Genomic DNA, 19056 nt, shown 5'->3' with positions numbered 1-19056 from the left:
TTTATCTATTTTCAATTAATGAAGTAAATTCTGGTTAATGAAGTGGAACTGATGTAAGAATGTAAGTTTGAAATTGTTTGTCAAAAAATGAACAAAATTCAAGATTATTTATTATTGGGGTTTGTATAAGTTATTATTGGAATTATTAGCAAGGCTAGTGGTTATTGATCATCACTTGAGAAGATGAAGAGGTGCTGCCTCGAGGTGCTGACTCTTTAAGGCAAATGATGTTACAGGGCTGAGAGTGTTGTTGAAGGATTATTGGCATGGTGTTTGCTAAGGCACTGGAGATATTTACCAAGATATCTGGGAGACATTCAGCATACAAAGAGATGGTGAACAGAAAACCAATCAAGTAGGCCACATTGTACAAAATAGTTTTTAATTTGAAGGACTATTCAAGCAAATAAACATTTTCCATTGCTTGTGGGCTGGGTCATGCAAGTAGTGGAAAGGCTATTGATAGTCAATCGCTAACAATATCCTTGTTCTTGCAGCCATGTTGCACATGCAGCATGTTCATTTACGTTTCTGTCCGGTAGTATTTATGGTTGTGAGATTCTGCAACAGTAAAATTGTTGAATGGCAGAGCGAGATGGTTAGACTTTTTTTATTGGCACTTGCATGGGTAAATATAACATACCATATTGCCTAAGCCATTTTAAGATTATTAAAGCTATAAAAAAAAACAAATGGCACTTTAGTTCATACCAGTAGAGCCATTCATTATAAGAATAAAGAATTGATAATACATTTTACATGCCACAGGTTGAACAAGCATTTTATGGGTTTTGAATGTCCCATTAAAGAAGAACATTAAATCATAGAGTAAATGATGCCAGCAACTGGAAACTATTATTATGACAAAATCTTTGAGATACTTAGATTATTTTCCTTTGATCACAAAAGGATTAATAGAGTTTGCAAATTAAGGTCTTGGTAGAGTGAATAACAAACTATTATTATCTTTTATGATATTAAAAACTATTGTTTTGTCTTATTATATTAGAAACAGGAAATCAGCTTAATAACCGGCATCAGAATGAACCACCGATGAATCTTCATCTGGAAATGTTAACTCTGTTTTCTTCCCACAGATGCTGCCTAACAAATACACAGATGTGTATTTCCAGCTTTTAATTTATTTTTGCTTTCCAGAATTTGCAGTTTCTTTTTAATTTTCATTTTGTCTGTTGGGACACCCTCGGGTAATATTTTTTTTAATAAATTGAGAGATGCTGGAACAAGCATTTTATTAACACAAGAACTTGAAAATAAAGAAAGCTTTGAATTTCTGAAAGGAAACGTTGTTATTTGAAGACATGATATACGGCTTTGCAGTGTATGGTAGTGCAATTTATTTTCCATTGTTTTAAGAACTAACACCGTGAGACAAAATTCCAATTTTCAATTCTGAAAGCCTGGGGTTATAAGAGCACAATTTAATGAGATCCAGTCACTGGCATGTTTTTGTTTACTTTGTAATCAATCTTTACTGTTGACGGCAAAGGTTACTTTACTATATTTATTTTCTTATATAGTCATGTTCATTTAAGATGATCAAATGTGTTTCTTTCAATTTGCATTATGCTATTGTGTACAACTTTCTACCAGAACACCAATTACTGCTCCATTGAGATGATTTTTTGTCTCTAGGTCAAAACACCATACTGCACTTCCAGTTAAAAGACTTTGGCAGTATCTGGTGAAACAGGAAGAGGTGCAAGAGACTTTCATTAGAAACATTTTCACCAAAAAAAGATGTCCAAATGAGGTCTGTGGTATAACAATTACAAAGTTTAAAATTTTATTTCTTCTTTACTATTTACAATTGATAATTTTCATGTTTTATACATATTAACAGTGGTTAGATAATTGCCACAAATCTACATGTTTCTCTGGTTTATTTTGTATTTTACCACTTTCCATTTCCAATGTTATCTGGACCGCTTTCCTTCTTGGCTACTTTTTAAATGATTCAGTCAACATTACCGTGGGAATGCATTATCAGTCTTTGGTCTTTGATATCATTGACCAAAACGTCCTCCTAAAATATCTTTCCTCCTTTGTATACAAGACAAAAATTGCCTTTTTATATTTCTCCTTTTAATTTTCCATCATCTTCAACTACAATTTGTTTCTATCCTTCAAATTTATCACAAGAGTATGTTTCTAACCTTTTCTTTTGAATATTTTCTGTCGCTTGCTGACACCATCAATAATGGTCTACCATCTATAATGGGTCAGCTCCATAAATTTTCTAACAATAATAGACTTCAATATGTCTTTTAAAGATTGATTGATCGTGTATTTCAATTTTTGTTTCAAAGGTAAAGTACAGTAAGTCTGACCTTTTTAATACCTTTCATCGTCTTGCTATTGAAGATGTATATATTTTACCGTGCATTTCCACTTTTGCTTTTTTCTTTCTCGCTCATATTTATTTAATGCGAATTACATTTATTAAATTTCCAGCTGATTCACCACCTGCATTCGTCCCATTCTTAGTTTCACATAAAGAAGTGAGATATTGATTTTTTTAAATTTATCAAAGTTACACATCTTGTATTACCTTGATCCAGTTTACCTACAGTTTCACATGGCAATCTTCTATTCAAACATAAATAAGGTGAATCCCCAAGATTACAAAACACTACTTTAATTGAGTTTAAGGGGAAAAATTCCAAATATTTAATATAATCCTGTTAACGTTATCATGGAAAATATTTTGATACTCCTTGAGTTTAGTCTTCATAAGACATTTGGATAGGAGAAATGCCAGTGCTGTTTTTAGATGTGACGCCTATTTTAGGACCAGTAATTGTTTTTCATGTTAAGGACAGAGCTTCATCTCTAACAATGTTTTCTAACTCATGCTTAATTCATCTCTTTTTTTTTAAACGATTTGTGTTGTGGCTGTTCTTTGTTCTGTGATGTAGTCAGTAGACAACTCCAATGAAAAAGTCAGAAATTCTATGACGGAGGAACCTAGCATCAACAAGGTACAGCTCCACTGTTCGTAATCAGCTTTGGCACCAAATGTAGCATTCTCTCCTGAAAATACTCTCTGCTTTAATGCAATGTTGACATCTAGTCTAAGGTAATTAGATAAAAGTAAAGAGTCTAAATTTATGAGTAAGCTCCAGCAAGGGAAATGCTTTGAATGCACTCTATAACCTAAGAGGGTAACAGCATTTATTGTGAATGTTCAAAATGAATTTTCTTTTATGTGCTGAGTGGCAAACTGGGAATAAGAAGACATGGGCTTAGTTTTACCATTGCACGCTTACCATGAAGTAAACCTTTTTGGTTTAGAACATGTTTCATTTAGAATTTACAAAAATAAGAATTAACGATGTAGATTGAGAGGGCATATTTGTTAGTTGGAATAAGCATTGTTTTTCAGAATAAAATCCCTCGGCTGCTACTTTGAATGCTGGGTAAGATCTCTTTTTGTTGGAAAAGTAAACAGAAAGTTGCTTGTTTAAAAAATAAAGCATTTTTGTCATCTTATATTGGACTGATTCTAGACTGGATAACCGATTCCTTACCTGAAACTCCTCACTTAATGGTCAGAATTGTAAGTTTCCAAAGTTCTGGTGGCATGGATGGGTGGAAAATATTGCGGTTAGAGTATCTGCTAATTTACAGAGAACACTGAAGTGCAGTGAAGCAAAAAAAAAACAAAGTGCTGGAGGAACGCAGTGGGTTAGGCAGCATCTGTGGAGAGAACGGACAGATGATATTTCAAGCAAGGACATTTCTTCAGGCTTATGGAAGGAGGGTATAGGGAAGAAAGCTGGAAAATAGAAGTTTGAGTGGGGCAAACCTGGGGAAGTGATAGGTGGAAGATAGACACAAATGCTGGAGTAACTCAGCGGGTCAGGCAACACCACTGGAGAACAGGAATAGGTGATGTTTCGGGTCAAAACCCTTCTTCAGACTGAAGATGGGTCTCGACCCGAAACATCACCTATTCCTTTTGTGATAGATGAATTAAGTGACGAAGCCTATAGGTGAGAAGGAGACAAAATGATAGCCGAGGAGGAATGAAATATAAAGTCAAAGGGAGGAATATGGATAGAAAGCTGTTGGGGCTGTGGGAAAGAAGGGGGGAATAAAATGGAATTATGGGACTTGGGAATGGGAGGAGGGAAAAGAAACAGGGTGACTAGGATGGTGGGAGAAAAGTGTTTGTAACAGGGAATGGAGGGGCAGTGAAAGAGAGAGATGATAGGTGGGTATTAGTTGAAATTTGAGAATGCAGTGTTCATACTGTTGGGCTACCCAAGTAGAATATGAGGTGATGTTCTGCACGGTTTGTGGAGGCTGAGGACAGAAAGGTCTGGGAAGGGGTGTTAAAACGATTATCAACCAGGAGCTCCAGCATGCCCTGGCACATAGAGCGCATGTGTTCAGCAAAATGGTTGCTTACTCTACGCTTGATTTTACTGAGGCAAAGAAGGAGCATTGGAAACAGTAAACAAGCTTTGGAAGAGGTGCACATGGACCTCTTTCTCATCTGAAACGGCTACTGGGATCACTGGATGGAAGTGAAAGAGGTGGTGTAAGGACAGGTGTTATAGCTCGCTCATGCAATTGTAACCCAATAGTGTAAACATTGCATTCATCTGGAGCAGTTACAAAGTTTGTGCAAAGTACCATTGAGTCTTTGGCTTTACTGTACAATCTGGTAGAGGGGTTCAAGGAGTTATTCTTGCACAAAAATGGGCATAGTTGAAGGCCTTTGTGATAATATTGTGGGAATCCAGAACCAGGGGCCACAGTTTAAGAATAAGGGGTAGGCCATTTAGAACGGAGATGAGGACAAACTTTTTCAGTCAGAGAGTTGTAAATCTGTGGAATTCGCTGCCTCGAAGGCCGTGGAGGCCAATTCTCTGGATGCTTTAATAATATATTCCTTTATTTGTCCCACACCGGGGAAGTTTGCAGTGTTACAGCAGCAAAGTGGATACCACCAAGAGACATTATAAATAAAAATAAAGACAAGGATAAATTGTCATCATTTACTGTGTATTCCTCTACTGTTACTGTTAACTGGTCTGCTGGGAGTAGCACTGGTTGTGCAGTCTCACAGCAGCGGGAAGGAAGGACCTCCGATATCTCTCCTTCACACACCTTGAGTGAAGGAGTCTGTCACTGAAGGAGCTACTCAGTGCAGTGACAGTGTCCTGCATGGGGTGGGAGTCGTTGTCCAGCAGCGATGTTACCCAGGTATTGCTATCATCCTCCTCTCTCCCATCGCCTGTACTGAGTCGGGGGGGGGGGGGCAGCCCAGGACAGAGCTGACCTTCCTGATTAGCTTGTCGAGTCTCTTCCCCTCCGCTGCTGAGATGCTGCTGCTCCAGCAGACCACTCCATAGAAAATGGCTGATGCCACCACAGTGTAGTAGAAGGTCCTTAGGAGTGCCCCCTGCACTCCAAAGGACCTTAGTCTCCTCAGCAGATAAAGTCTGCTCTGGCCATTTTTGTACAGGGCATTGATATTTTCGGTTCAGTCGTTTATTGTTGAGGTTAACACCCAGGTACCTATAAGTGTCCACCTTCCCGATGTCCATTCCCTGAATGTTCACCGGTGTCGGGGGGACATGAGAGAGTTGGATAGAGCTCTTAAAGATAGCGGAGTCAGGGGGTATGGGGAGAAGGCAGGAACGGGGTACTGATTGTGAATGATCAGCCATGATCACATTGAATGGCGGTGCTGGGTCGAATGGCCTACTCCTGCACCTATTGTCCAATATCCATCATACTGGTAGCAAGCTGCATGATGTATTGAATTGGAAACTCCATCTCATTTGCTCATGAGACACATGTTTTGAGGGATTGAATGAATTCTTCCTCCATTAGAGGATCTGGGTGTTGGATTTTAGAGTTGTTGAGAGTAAAAGTTTTGAATCTAGAGTCTAGAGCAGCAGGGCTGGACAAGATGTGAGATTTTCTCCCTGAAAGATATTAGTACCAGATGTGGGTCTTTCTGACAATCCAGTGGTTTCAAAAGACAATGTTTTGATACAGACTTTTTGTTATTTGATGGGCAAGAAGATATTTAACAAACTAGATCAACGTCCATTGGAATTTAGAAGAATGAGAGTTGACTTCATAGAAATGTACAAAATTCACAATTGGTGGGACAGGATAGATGTGCGGATGGTGTTTCCTTAGCTATGGTGTCTAAAACTAAGGGTGATGGTTTCCAAATAAGATGGGAGGCCATTTCTTCATACATTGCAGAATGAGTCTTTAAAATGTTCTACTCGGCAAGGGGATGGAGGCTCGGTCATGGAATATATTGAAAGCAGTTGTTTTTAGGTACTAAGGAACTAAAAGATAAATGCAGGAATGTAGTACAGGTAAAAGATCAACAACAATCTTATTGAATGTTGGAACAGGTTTGAGGGGCAAAATGGCCTACTCATCTGCCAATTTCTTAGGTTCTCAAAGAATCATAGAGTGGTTGAGGCAAAGAAGGTCACTCAGCCTTCATATCTGCACTGGTTTACATAGTGTTGCAATGTTTTCTTCATATAATTATCCAAGTCCCTCTTCAAAGTGATAATAGAATCTGCATCTGCCATATTTGTAGGAAATGTTTTCAAGATTTCAACAATATTTTGCATAAAGCAACCAAAAATCTTCAGGTCTCTTTTACTTCCCTGTTACTTTATTTCATACCTGTGAGTTTTAATATTCTACCCATCACAAAATGGAGCTTCTTTCTTCATCCACTCTGTTCAGACCTCTCCTCATTTAATTTGCTCATCACATCTCACCTTGGGTAATGGTCACAGTTTCTCGGACCTTGTAACTGTAGCCCGACATCCCAGGAACCATTTTCATGACTTATCTGAACCCTTTTTGATGCTCTCACATTTTTATAATTAAGGAGACCAGAGCTGAACACAATATACTATTGAGGCTGCACCTGTATTGCATTGAGCATGACTTCCTGCTTTATTGTTCTTTGTCTCAATTGATAACACCAAAAATGTCTCATGACCCATTTTTTCAGCTACACTGCTATTTTCATTGACTTGAGCTCCCTTATCCGCTGGCCCCTCTGTTCCTGCACCGCTTTTAGGAATAGAAATTTTATTCTCCTTCATATTCCTACCAAAATGCATCACCTCCATTTTCTCTGTATTAACCTTCATCCAGTATGAGTTTGCCCACACGAGTAGGTTGTTTAATTCCTGCAGCAATTTTTCATTATCCTCCTTGCATTTTATAAAACCGCAAAAACATGTTATCGTCAAATTTAGACATTGTAAAATTGAGCTTTGCATCAAAGTCCAGATTTTTCCAGCCCTTGCACATATTGCTGTGAAATCCCACTGTTCACCACCTTCGTTCACCATGACGTGTCCGTTACTTAGCCAACTTAATATCCATGCTATTATTGTCCCATCATATTCTTAATTTTATCTGGCCACAACAGTCAGCTATACCTCTCCTCTTCTTCTTTCACCTCGGGTCTGTCCTTTAGTTCTGACTCAGTTACTCAGCAAAATTCTAATTTTAGTCCCCAAGACATTTCCCCATTATGCTGATGCAATTCCCACCAGTCCTGTGTCCAATCCTAAACTTTGTTGTTCTTACCCCGGCTGAGTGTGGTAATCCTTCTCCCAACCCCACGATTGTTTACAGTCTCCTTAATTAGTTTGACCTATTTGAACCTGTTTTAATATTTCTGTGCCCCTATTTCCGAACAACTTCGAAACTATCCTTTTGATCAAACTTTAAGTCATTCTCACTGGCTCTTTTCCCTACCATTGGTGATTGGTCCATTAATTATCCATCTTTAATAAAGGAATCATTATAAATGAATTACTCTGAAACAAAACTATTGAACATGCTATTGGGTGTAGAATTATTAGATCGAAGCTTACCGTGGGGGTTAGGTGAAGCATCTGTTTGTTTTGCTTCCGAATGAGTTAATAGTTTCTCCGTGATGTTCATTTTGTTTATCATTACTCAGTCTCTGAATGAAATGTTTCATTTTTGCAATGACACATCTGGTGGTTAATAACAAGTTAGTATTATTTATTCTTACTGTAAGCTTCAAAACATAAATTTAATGTTGCACAAAAGCTGAAAGAAAGACCCCTTTGCTAAAATGCAGAATTGAGCCAAGGATACCAATAAATTATGTGAAATGATCAAATTTCAATCTGTATAATGTTGTATCATTCCATGATGTAATTGGTGCAATAAAAGCTTTTCAATCTTGTGTGGGCAAAATTGCTGAAGGTTAATTTCTGAGAAAAACATTAGGTGGATTTATTTTTGCTGTGCAGTTCTAATGTTTGATTATATTCCTGTACCATGGGAAACAAAATAGCTACTTTAATGCATCTTAACAAATGTTTTGGTTCTACTTTATAAAGGTGGAAACAGATGCTGGTTATCCTGGTGGTAGAGCGACGATTGTTCACAAAGAATCGGACATCATTACAGCATTCGCTATAAATAAGGTATGCCTTGAATATCAATTTAAATAACGTGCTTTCCACTTGAAAACTAAACAGAATTTTTGGAACAGTATTAATCTACTGTGCATTTAATGGAATTGGCTCTTTGCATTGTGTTGAACTATTTGTCAGTTATTTTACCCAGTTCGTGGTGTGGAAACTTAAGATTTATTTTTCTGCTAATTTCTCAGGCTAATCGGAATTGTGTTGCCATCGCCACCAGCCATGATATCCAAGAGCTGGATGTTTCTGCAATTTTGGCGACCCAGATTTATGCTTGGATTGAAGATGAGTTTGAACTGGAATCAAAAGGGTATGAAAAGTGGGAGTCCAGTTGATGTTTTGCTTTATAATTGATTGAATCAGGAAGCATAAAGTATCATTCCTAAAAAAGATTCGGATTGTAAAACCATCTGATTGTCTACTTGATATTTCAGTGACAAAAAAATATATTTTTCATTCACCTCATTTGGCATTCAATGATGTGTTAATTACAACTGGATCATTGACAAAACAACCTCCATGATAATTCTCAACACCTCGCCAGGCTGCTTTCTCAGCCCCTTATTATACTCCCCAAGCACCCATGACTGTATGTTAAATTCTGCTGTAACTCTACTTACACGTTTGCAGATGACTCTGCCAGAGCAGGCCAGATTTTGAACAATGACGGGCAGAGAACAAAAATGATAGAACGTGGTACCAAGACAGCAACTCTTTCTCGATGTCAGCAAAATAAAGGAGTTAGACATTGGGGTGGAGTACACACCCCAGTTTGTATCAATAGTGGTGAAGTTATCGGACTCTTGAACGCTCCTCTCATAAACTAAGAGATATAATCTTGATCTTCCAACTTACCCTGTTGCAGCCCTTTTTTATCAACACCTTCTCTGTAGTTCCCTGCCATTAAGTATAAACCATATTCCGTGCTTCCTTTCTCTTTTTGCACAATCTATTGTTCTTCATGTGATTTGATTGTAATCACATGGATGATTTTCTTTCAGAGCACACAAAACAACATTTTTCATTGTACACTTGACAATAATAAACCAATAATTTCCCAAGTATTTACTTTTTAATATTGAAAACCACAAGTTCCTGGTTCTCACTACTCACTTGGCACCCCACGTCTTCAGAGACATTATTTATGGTTTATTTTATCCCCAGTGGTAAAGTAAACTGTTAACATTAAACTGCAAAATAACAGAAATCTGTATGTACATTAAGTAGAGATTAGTTCCTGGCATTTATGAAACAGTTCTTCAGCTGTGATGACATCCTTTCAAACAATTTCATGTCAGTGTTTGGCCGAACATCTGCAACTCTTAACACAATGTGGCTTACTCATCAAGAGAAAAATATTTTTGTTCAAAAAATGCATATACTCAAATAATTGTTAATACCAAAGTTATGTATAAAAAGAGGTTGAGTATAAATTTGTTAATAGTAAGTCATGTCAGACTAGTTTATTTGAATATTTTAATGATGTCTTTTATTAGTTATATCGGAGACTGCTTAAAGCTGTTATCGTTCTTAAGGCTTTCCAGACAGCATTTGGATAAGATTCCAAACAAGGAATTTTTCAAAGTTGGATTGAAAATTGTTTGATTGGTCTAACATTTAAAAAGCAGATTAATTTAATGACTGGGGGTATGTTGGTATTCCCGATTCCATGCTTCACCTTTCCAACATATAAATAGCGATATTGGGACAGTCTGAGCATGAATGGACCTACATAAATCCAGGATGAGCTTTAGATGTCTAAATTTGCAAATTGTACAGGAATTAAGAGCAATACCAATTGTAGAATTGGAATAATGTGTAATTGGACAGAAATAGTTTCAATTATTTAAAGTTCAAACTAGATAACTCAAACACTGTGGATTCAAATTATTTTTCTGAATTATAAGGAATAAGGAGCAGGGGAGGCAGAAAGATTTGAAATCCAAGTAGGCAAATTACTTCTCTGTTATCACACTTCTGAACGGCCCTTCCATAAGACAAGGTACAGTTTGTTTCTCCTCAGTGAGGACATTGGACTTTGTCTCTGGATCTGTTGTGCTATGATGTTGTGAACTATATTCTGCCCTCTGTATCCTTCCCTTTGCTCACTTGATTGTAGTTATGTATAATATTGATTTGATTGGACAGCCTTTAAAACAAAGCTTTTCACAGTACTTTGGCGCATGTGACAATAATAAACATAAGCTTAAGATTAGTAGGCATATGTAACCCATCATTAGGACTAATGGCATTTTGGCCTTTAACATAAGAGGGCTGAAATGCAAAGAGAAGTAGGTTATGCTTCAGATGCAAGCAACCTTGATGAGATAAAATCTGGAATATTCATTTTTTTAGGCTGGAAACATATATTGGCCTTTGAGCATTTTGGGTTGTAATGTGAATTAGGTGGAGTGACTCAATAACTTTAGATTCAGATCGCAAAACCTGCAAGCTGGTCTATTTTGACCTGGGGGGAGACCAATATCAATGCAGAAAGGTTTGCTTGTGTGACTCGGGAGGGTTTAAACTAGAGGCAAGGGGGGTTAGGACTAGAATAGCAGGTCAGAAATTGAAATCAGTGATGGAAAGGTGGAGATTAAGTCCAGTAGGTCAAAAAAAGAACAGGCAGGGCGAAGTGAAAGAATATTGTGAAGCTGATTGAGTGAAGTGTGTTTATTTTGATGCAAGGAGTTTTGTGGGGAATGCAGATGAACTTAGACTCAGAAATGGTGCTTGAAGCTATGATGTATTCGCCATTGAGGAAATGAGGAACAGAACTGACAGCTCAATATTCCTGGGTTTTGATGTTTCTGATGTGATGAGAGGGAAGGAAAAAAACTGTCACAGTGGCACTCTGAGAGGACATACTGAAGGGTTTGTCTGCTGAGGTGATATTGGCAGCGCTTAAAAAATACAAGAGGTGCAAGCACTCTAATGAGATTGTACGATAGGCCTCTCAACAGCAAGGGAGAGATGGAAGAACAGATATGTAGATAGATTACCAAAAGATGCAAAGCAACCGGGGGTGGCACAGTGGCGCAGCGGTAGAGTTGCTGGCTTGCAGCGCCGGAAACCCAGGTTCAATCCTGACTACGGGTGCTGCCTGTATGGAGTTTGTACGTTCTTCCCGTGACTTAAGTGGCTTTTCTCCGAGATCTTCGGTACCACACTCCAAAGACGTACAGGTTTGTAAGTAAATTGGCTTGGCATAAGTGTAAATTATCCCTCATGTGTGTGGGATAGTGTTAATGTGTGGGTCGGTGCAGACTCGGTGGGCCGAAGGGCCTGTTTCCACCCTGTATCTCTAAACGAAACTGGGTTGTGTAAGTGGGTGGTTTTAACTTCTCCAATATTGACTAGGACTTGTTTAATGCCAAAACCTGAGATGAGGCAGATTTTGTTAGGTTTATCCAAGAAGGTTTCTTGGAATAGTACATGGATAGTCTAGCCCACAAAAGAAACATGTTGGGATATGAGCTTGGCCAGGTGACTCGTGTTTCAGTGGAAAAGCATTTTGGACATGGGGATCAAAACTCCATCAATTTGTTCAAAAGTCTGAAGAAGGGTCTCGACTTGAAACGTTACCTTTTCCTTTACTCCAGGGATGCTGCCTGACCCGCTGAGTTACTCCAGCATTTTGTATCTGTCTTCGGTGTAAACCACCATCTACAGTTCCTTCCTCCACGTCCTATCCATAAATTTTAAGTTTGCTTTGAAAAAGGAGAAGGCTGGACCCTGTGGGAAGGTGCTAAGTTTGAGTAAGGCATATTACGTTTTTCGGCAGGAGGATACATTGGGCACACTTGTTATTGGCTAAGTCCACATCTGACATGTGGGAGTTGTTTAAAGGCCAGTTGATCAAAGTTCAGAACTAGCATGTTCCAGTATGGATAGGGATAACAGCAGCAAAGTAAGGGAACCTTGGATGACCAAAGAGGTTGTATATATTGTCAAAAAGAATAAGGAACGGCATGCAAGGTATACGACGATGGAATAAGATAGGGTCTTTGAGGAATATAAAGAAAGGAGGAAAAAAACTCAAGCAGGTGATTAGAAGGGCCAAAAGGAGCCACAAAAGAAAATCCCAAAGCTTTTTATACCAATGTTAAAAACTGTAGGGTAACCAGGTAGAAGTTAAGTCCACTCAAGGATAAAAGAGGGAGTTTGTTCTTGTCAGGGGATGTATGCGACATACTAACGGAGTACCTTGCATCACCAAGTAGAACGACATGGAGGACAGTGAGATCAGTGTGGAGAATACTAATATGCAAGGGCAGATTGAAATTAAGAAGGAGGATGTGTTTGGGGCTTTTGAAGAGCATTAAGGTGGATAAATTTCAAAGACCTGATCAATTGTACCCCAGGTAACAAAGAAGCAAAAGAGAAGATTGTGCCATACTGTTCCATGTTCTATGTTTTCTGCTTTGCAACTGTGATCATTCAAAAATACCTCATTGGTTGTAAGTGCTTTGAGACATTATTATGGGGAAATTACATTATAAATGGATGGATGTCTTTTCAAATACCTTGTAGTTGATGCAAAAAGTGTGTTTGATGAAAGAAATGCTCGTAATAATTTCTCAACCTTAGCAATGTTACTTTAGGATAGACAAATGTCGTTTCCGGAGTAAAAGTCCTTCTTTGAACATAGAAAATAGATGGGTAAAGGCTGAAACCAATTTATATCATGGCTCACCTGGCTCGTTAGTGGCAGTATTGTAGAAGATTATAAAAGCAATGTAGAACTCCATAATTTGGTGTATTATTCTTCAGTTCTATGCTACAATCAATAGCATAGAGCCGAGCAGCATTGGCCAATATAACACGCATGCAATTTGAATCCTAGCCATCAATTAAATACTTGCCACTGATTATGGAACATTTTATCTTTGTTTTAATGTTCTCGTTCATTTATATTTGCTTGCAGATCAGATGAATTCCTGGTGGTTCATGCTAGAGAGGATTTTGGTGATTTGCAGTGCAGTACTCCATATACGCCCAGTGTTCCTGGCATCCCTATACACATGCCATGGTTAGGCAGCACACAGACTGGAAGAGGAGCATCTGTGGTGAGTTTATATTTAGTTTAATCTATTAATAAACTTTGTGAATCTTCAATTTGCAAAATAGTACTAAATGATTATTAAAATGAAAGAACAATAGTCATATTATACAAACGGTTTTAATCTTGTTAGCTATAGGAATTCCATTTAGCTTCCTTGTCTAACTTTTAGTTGCAGAGGTAAAGAAAGCCAGCAGCACTATTCTGCTTGGGTGACTGCTGTGCTGCAGGGAAATTACACTTTTTTAAACAATTATATCTTATCTCATCTGTTTTGGTTAAGACATGCCATTTATAAAACCTACTCTAATTGATGGTGCATTAAATTTACAAGCAGCATCTGTAGCTATTTATAAAGGTATCAAACTTGTAACTTTGCCACTGAGCTTCTCTGCAGTGAAGAGTCTCAAGCTGAATAGTTTTATTTGGGAAATTTGTGCAAAAATGTAATCAGATTGTTGAAGCCATTCCGTCTCCAGAAACTAATAACTTTGTTTGAACTTAGATCAATGATTTTAAAATTATTGTCTTGTCCCAGTACACCATGGATTTTAGAATCCTAGTCTGCTCAGCTCTAAATATTTTCCAGTGGTGGTGATTGAATTTGGTTGAATAGCGAGGAAATTTTCCATTCTTGCCATTTGATCCCTCACTAGGATCTGACCAGTAAAGAACATTGCTTGACATGGATATCAAAAAGGCTTTCTTTACTGCAATGAAGAGAATCTCACACTTCTAGGAGCTCTCTTTGTGGCTTGGCAAAATCTGTGGCTCTGTTTCAGTATTTTCTGGAGCTTATGTGCTCCATCTAAGGATGGGTAAATTAATACCAGAATAATCATTATATACAAGCCATGTTAATTTGATTTTTTTGCCAGTGTTCATCATGGTCATACTGAATGGTCTCCTTTTGTTGTGCGATGCATCATAATACAAGTCACGTTAACACACTCAGCTAAAGCAATTTCCTCCTTTCTGATGGCGCTGAATATCAAAACTCCATATATTATATATACCCTTATTTCCTGAAGTCTGACGATAAGAAATAGAAGAGTAAACTAATCCAGAAATTGTTCTGGTTTATTAATTGCCCCTTTAATCCATTTGACCTGGTCTTAGCCTATCATTGTAATTCTCTTTGTTGTTTCCATTCCTCTTGACATCTACACACTAACTTAAAATTACTTTTTTATCTCTTTCCTCCTTCTGAATAGTCCGTGTTTCTCTTTCTCCAGGTCCAACTTAATGTGCTGAATGTTTCCAGCAATTTCTGTTTTTATTTCAGTTTCCAGCAACTGCAGTTTTGTTGATTTCCAATAATTGTTCTTCCTCAAAATCAATGACAGCAGTACACTCTAAGATGTTTTTATAGCACCATTTGTTGTTTTAGACAAATATCACGAGGGCATTCATTGCTGTATAGGTAAGATTTTCAATGATTTGTAGCTGTAGTTCCACAACTTAATTCCCGGTGGCGACAGACATTTATGTTGCATATTGACATTGCGGAGTATCATTTCTTTTGGAAGGAGTAACTGAGTTTTTCCCCCTTCCTACCTATTTTGTGCATCAGAATCCACTGAAATTAGATAATATTCAAAGAAAAACTAGCTGAGTCGGAATTACATTTTTGAAGCCAGAAAAAACTTCCAACATTAGTAAAATATCAATTTTACTTAGCAACATGAATTGAGCTTAACTTAACAATCTTTTTAAAATTTCCTTCACCTTGCTCCTTTCTTTCCTTTTATAAGGATTGCAAAAACTTGATTGAAAGCATGCTGCTTTCAATCATAAAATAAAAACAGGAAAATGTTGGATATGCTCAGCAGATCAGATTGCATCTGTGGAAAGAGAAACGGTTAACATTTCACATCTGATGAAAGGTCATCAACCTGAGCACGTTTTTTTTTTTTTAAATTTTCCAGCCATATGCAGCTTGAACTGCTTCCCTTAATTTCTCAATTCACTTTACAGCAAATATATGTTTCTGTTCATTTTTAGTTTCCTTACATGCTCCTTCCCCTGTTGCTTATCTTTGAATATTAAAGACAATTCAGCTAAGTTTGATGGAATATGAAAAGATTGTTCAATAAAAGAGGTAAGTTGACAGCCTCTCTGAGCATGACTGAAAGCTGGTGAATGTTTGGTATTTGTTCATCTACAGTCAGTTAGTGTTTTGCCTAAACTACTTTCACTTCGTGGACATCATTTCTGGGTTTTTTTCAGTGGTCTTAATCAGGACACTTTAAGACACTTAAATGTAGCATGTATAACTTTGAGACTTTATTGATGTAACATTGTTTTGTGAGCAGTGAATTCATAATTGTTCCCTTTAAGTATAAAAATATTAGCTAGGACACTCCATTGCTGAATATCTAATGCTGAGGTCTGAGCCCGAGTACACTATATGAATTCAAATTTCAACATGGCAGATTAAGAACTTGTATTGTGTAAATAAGTCTGTAAATAAAAGGGTTGCGGCTATAAAGGTGGCTATGAAGATGTTCAATTGTCATGGTAGGTTACTTCTATTGATGAATAAAACATCTGCCCAGAAACTGGATCTTTTGCACACATTGTTGCTTGCAACCTCTCATGGAAGTCATTTTCTCCACATTCATCCCAATGATCACTTGGTAATAAATTATCAATCAATCGGAAATTAGCCCAGGTCCTATGGTAATAATTTGTTTTAATGTGGTTGTCATTTGCAGTTTATGACATCACACTGCACAAGGAATATTTTCCAACACTGCCCAATAGAAACTCAAGCTTTTAGTCAAAGCATACAGAAATGAAACTTCTATTAAAGGAAATGAAACTGCTATTAACTGAGACATTCATGACTTGCAAATAGCATCTGCCATCCTTACTTTTCAGTGATCAGCAGTATATTAAGTAATTTTCTGGTGTTCCATTCACTAACTGCAGACAATTTTTTTAAAACTTCATGCTGAGATGCATTCTTGTGATCACTGGCCCCTTGACCAATAATAGCTCGCAATAGCTCTTTGCCAGGGTGTTAGGCCAATTCATCGTGATTCTGGATATCCAAGTGCACTGGAGAGCACCATAATGCTTTCTTCACAATGTCCTTCATTTCCTTGTCTTTTTTTTTGTCATTATACTGTGGCTGCCACAAAGAGCCTCTTAAGTGCTGCTCTGCTTACCAGCATAGCTGCTTGAGCCTACTTTAGAGCTCCTGACAGCATGTTCCATTTTAATGCATGAAACAATGCGGTGTAAAATTGAATATATTTTGCCCAATTTCACAACGGTCGACATTAGTGCAATATGCAGCATATGTTTAGCACAGCCGCCAAAGGGAAAACTTTAATTTCTAAGCTGCTGTCTTTACTCATGTTGGCTCTTTTGATACTCTCACCGGAAGAAAGTGATTGGCCCTTAATTAATTTTAAGATGGCCAAAAGCCACGCCGGATAATCAGGCTGCTGTGCGGCAGTTGAGACAGGGCATCAAGGCAGTAAACAATAATTGCCAGATGAATAACAGACCGACAATTTTTTTTAAAATGAACAGTCATGTTTAATTGATTATTTGAAATGCTGTTCCTTTGGGTCTATAGCAGACAGGTGGGACTGGTATAAATGGATCATATTGGTCACTGAGGGCAAGTTGGGTTGAAGGGCCTGTTTCCGTGCTGTGTGACTGATTTTAATAAGCCGTAAAGCAGCAAAATTGAGGATATTGTGCAAGAAGTACTTTGACTGTTCCCCATGTTATGATGCCAATGATCTTGAATCATATGTCATCACTCTGCAAGCTCCTATGTTTAGTTAGTTTAGTTTATCATAAATTTAACCTTTTATTAGGCATGTTTTGCTGCAGCCTGGCAGTCTTTTCTCATGTTTGAAATGGTGAGAAACAATATTGTTGTGCATAAACTCTGCAATATGCAACATGTTTGATTTTATTTGGCTCCAAGCAGAAATTATATATCTTACCATATGTAACAAATAATCCAATCCCATATAGTGTATTTTTGTTTAAGGAAGTAAAATATTTGACTAGATTTAATTAAGAAATAAGTATCATAGAAATGTGCTTAATAGTTCAACATCAAAACAAATAGTACATGAACTGATTATAATGAGTGGTAGAGTGTGTTGGGAGTGCAGGCAATCAAGGATGAATTCTTTATCCATTATTCCTGTTTTCTTTGTATTAGCTGAGCATCAAAATCACTGAAGTAATACACTGTAAATGTTGTGAGTATAACATGCAGTATTCACTTTGACAGATGATTAAGCGGAATATGAATAATGCCAGGAGAATGGCTTCACATCCAACGCTACCTTACTGTGAGTTTACCTGGAGAATGTTTAATGCTGTATGTTTGTGATAGTCAACATTGAATATCAGTGTCATTGCTTCCATCATCATGAATTGCTCAAGATCAGGTTTGAATGTGTTTCTGTCCTAGAGTTAATATGCAATTTAAGATGATAATTTTAGAATTATTAAACTACCTTCAAAATGCAGCAGTATTTTTCTTTTTGCTCAAGATTCCTGCATCCACAATCCCTTGTCTCTTTTAAAATTACTTTTTCAGAATAAATTTTAATTTTGCATAAGCTATCTTGTTGGAAGTCTTTAAGGATTAGTGTTTACATAATTGGGGATTGCGATTTTTAAAAGTTGTTCATTCTGGTGGTACAAGAAGATTAAAAAATGTGCATGTTTAGTCAGTTAGGTGTGTCAGTAATTTAAAGATAAATATTCTAATATATTAAGTTAGGAACTTGTTTCTTTTCCTGAATGTGCCACTCTCCCCCCCCCTCTCTCTCCCACTCCATCCCCCTCAACCCCCCTTATCCTCCCTCCCCCTCCCTATGAAAATATTTGAATTGTTAAACCAACAAAGTATATTGGTTTCAAGCAAAACTTTGAAGTTTTTCTTGAATTAGTAATAAGGCATTGACTGAACAAACTCCTTCTCAAATTATCTAGATCTGACTGGTGCTCAAGATGGCAGTGTCCGGATGTTTGAATGGGGCCACTCACATCAACTAGCATGCTTTCGACCTTCTGGTAATTCTAGAATAACAAGAATCCGATTTAATCATCAGGGTAATAAGGTATGTTATCTATGAAAGAATTTTAAGAAAGAAATATTAAGGAATAAAAGTTAAACTTTTGCTGTTATTTCTGCAGTATGTCATCATGTCAATACAGATGACTATAATAAACAAAGTACTTGTTTTGGATTTCACAAACGCAACTATTCTTTTAGTTGCAAGAAAGAAATCGCAGGTCATCAGATATTCTTAGATCCATTCGGTTTCCCAATGTGTTAAACTAAATATCATTGGTGTTTCCCCCCATCCCTACTTTCAACATCACCTGTAACAATTGGCAAGGAGATTTACTTTACGTTGCCAAGATGCCAAGCTATTTAGTGACAAGTGACATGCTATTTAGCTGTCTCTCCTGCTTTCATGCTTCTTGCTAATGAAGACATAATGTTTGTTATACCCT

The 19056-nt window shown here is 37.3% G+C and overlaps 1 protein-coding gene across 2 annotated transcripts in view; it reads left to right on the top strand.

Annotated features, from left to right (window-relative positions):
- Positions 1-19056, top strand: part of dmxl1 (Dmx like 1) — a 156842-nt gene that overhangs the window by 119704 nt on the left and 18082 nt on the right. For both annotated transcript variants that reach the window (XM_078396297.1, XM_078396298.1), the window contains 6 exons: positions 1657-1774; positions 8406-8492; positions 8681-8802; positions 13420-13561; positions 17819-17879; positions 18529-18656. In XM_078396297.1, coding sequence (XP_078252423.1) covers positions 1657-1774; positions 8406-8492; positions 8681-8802; positions 13420-13561; positions 17819-17879; positions 18529-18656 — 658 coding nt within the window. The remainder of the gene's footprint in view (positions 1-1656; positions 1775-8405; positions 8493-8680; positions 8803-13419; positions 13562-17818; positions 17880-18528; positions 18657-19056) is intronic.

Source organism: Rhinoraja longicauda, chromosome 3, assembly GCF_053455715.1.
Source record: "Rhinoraja longicauda isolate Sanriku21f chromosome 3, sRhiLon1.1, whole genome shotgun sequence".
Classification (NCBI taxonomy): Eukaryota; Metazoa; Chordata; class Chondrichthyes; order Rajiformes; family Arhynchobatidae; genus Rhinoraja; species Rhinoraja longicauda.
Note: the sequence above shows the minus strand (reverse complement) of the source record. Positions and strands in the feature narration are given on the sequence as shown.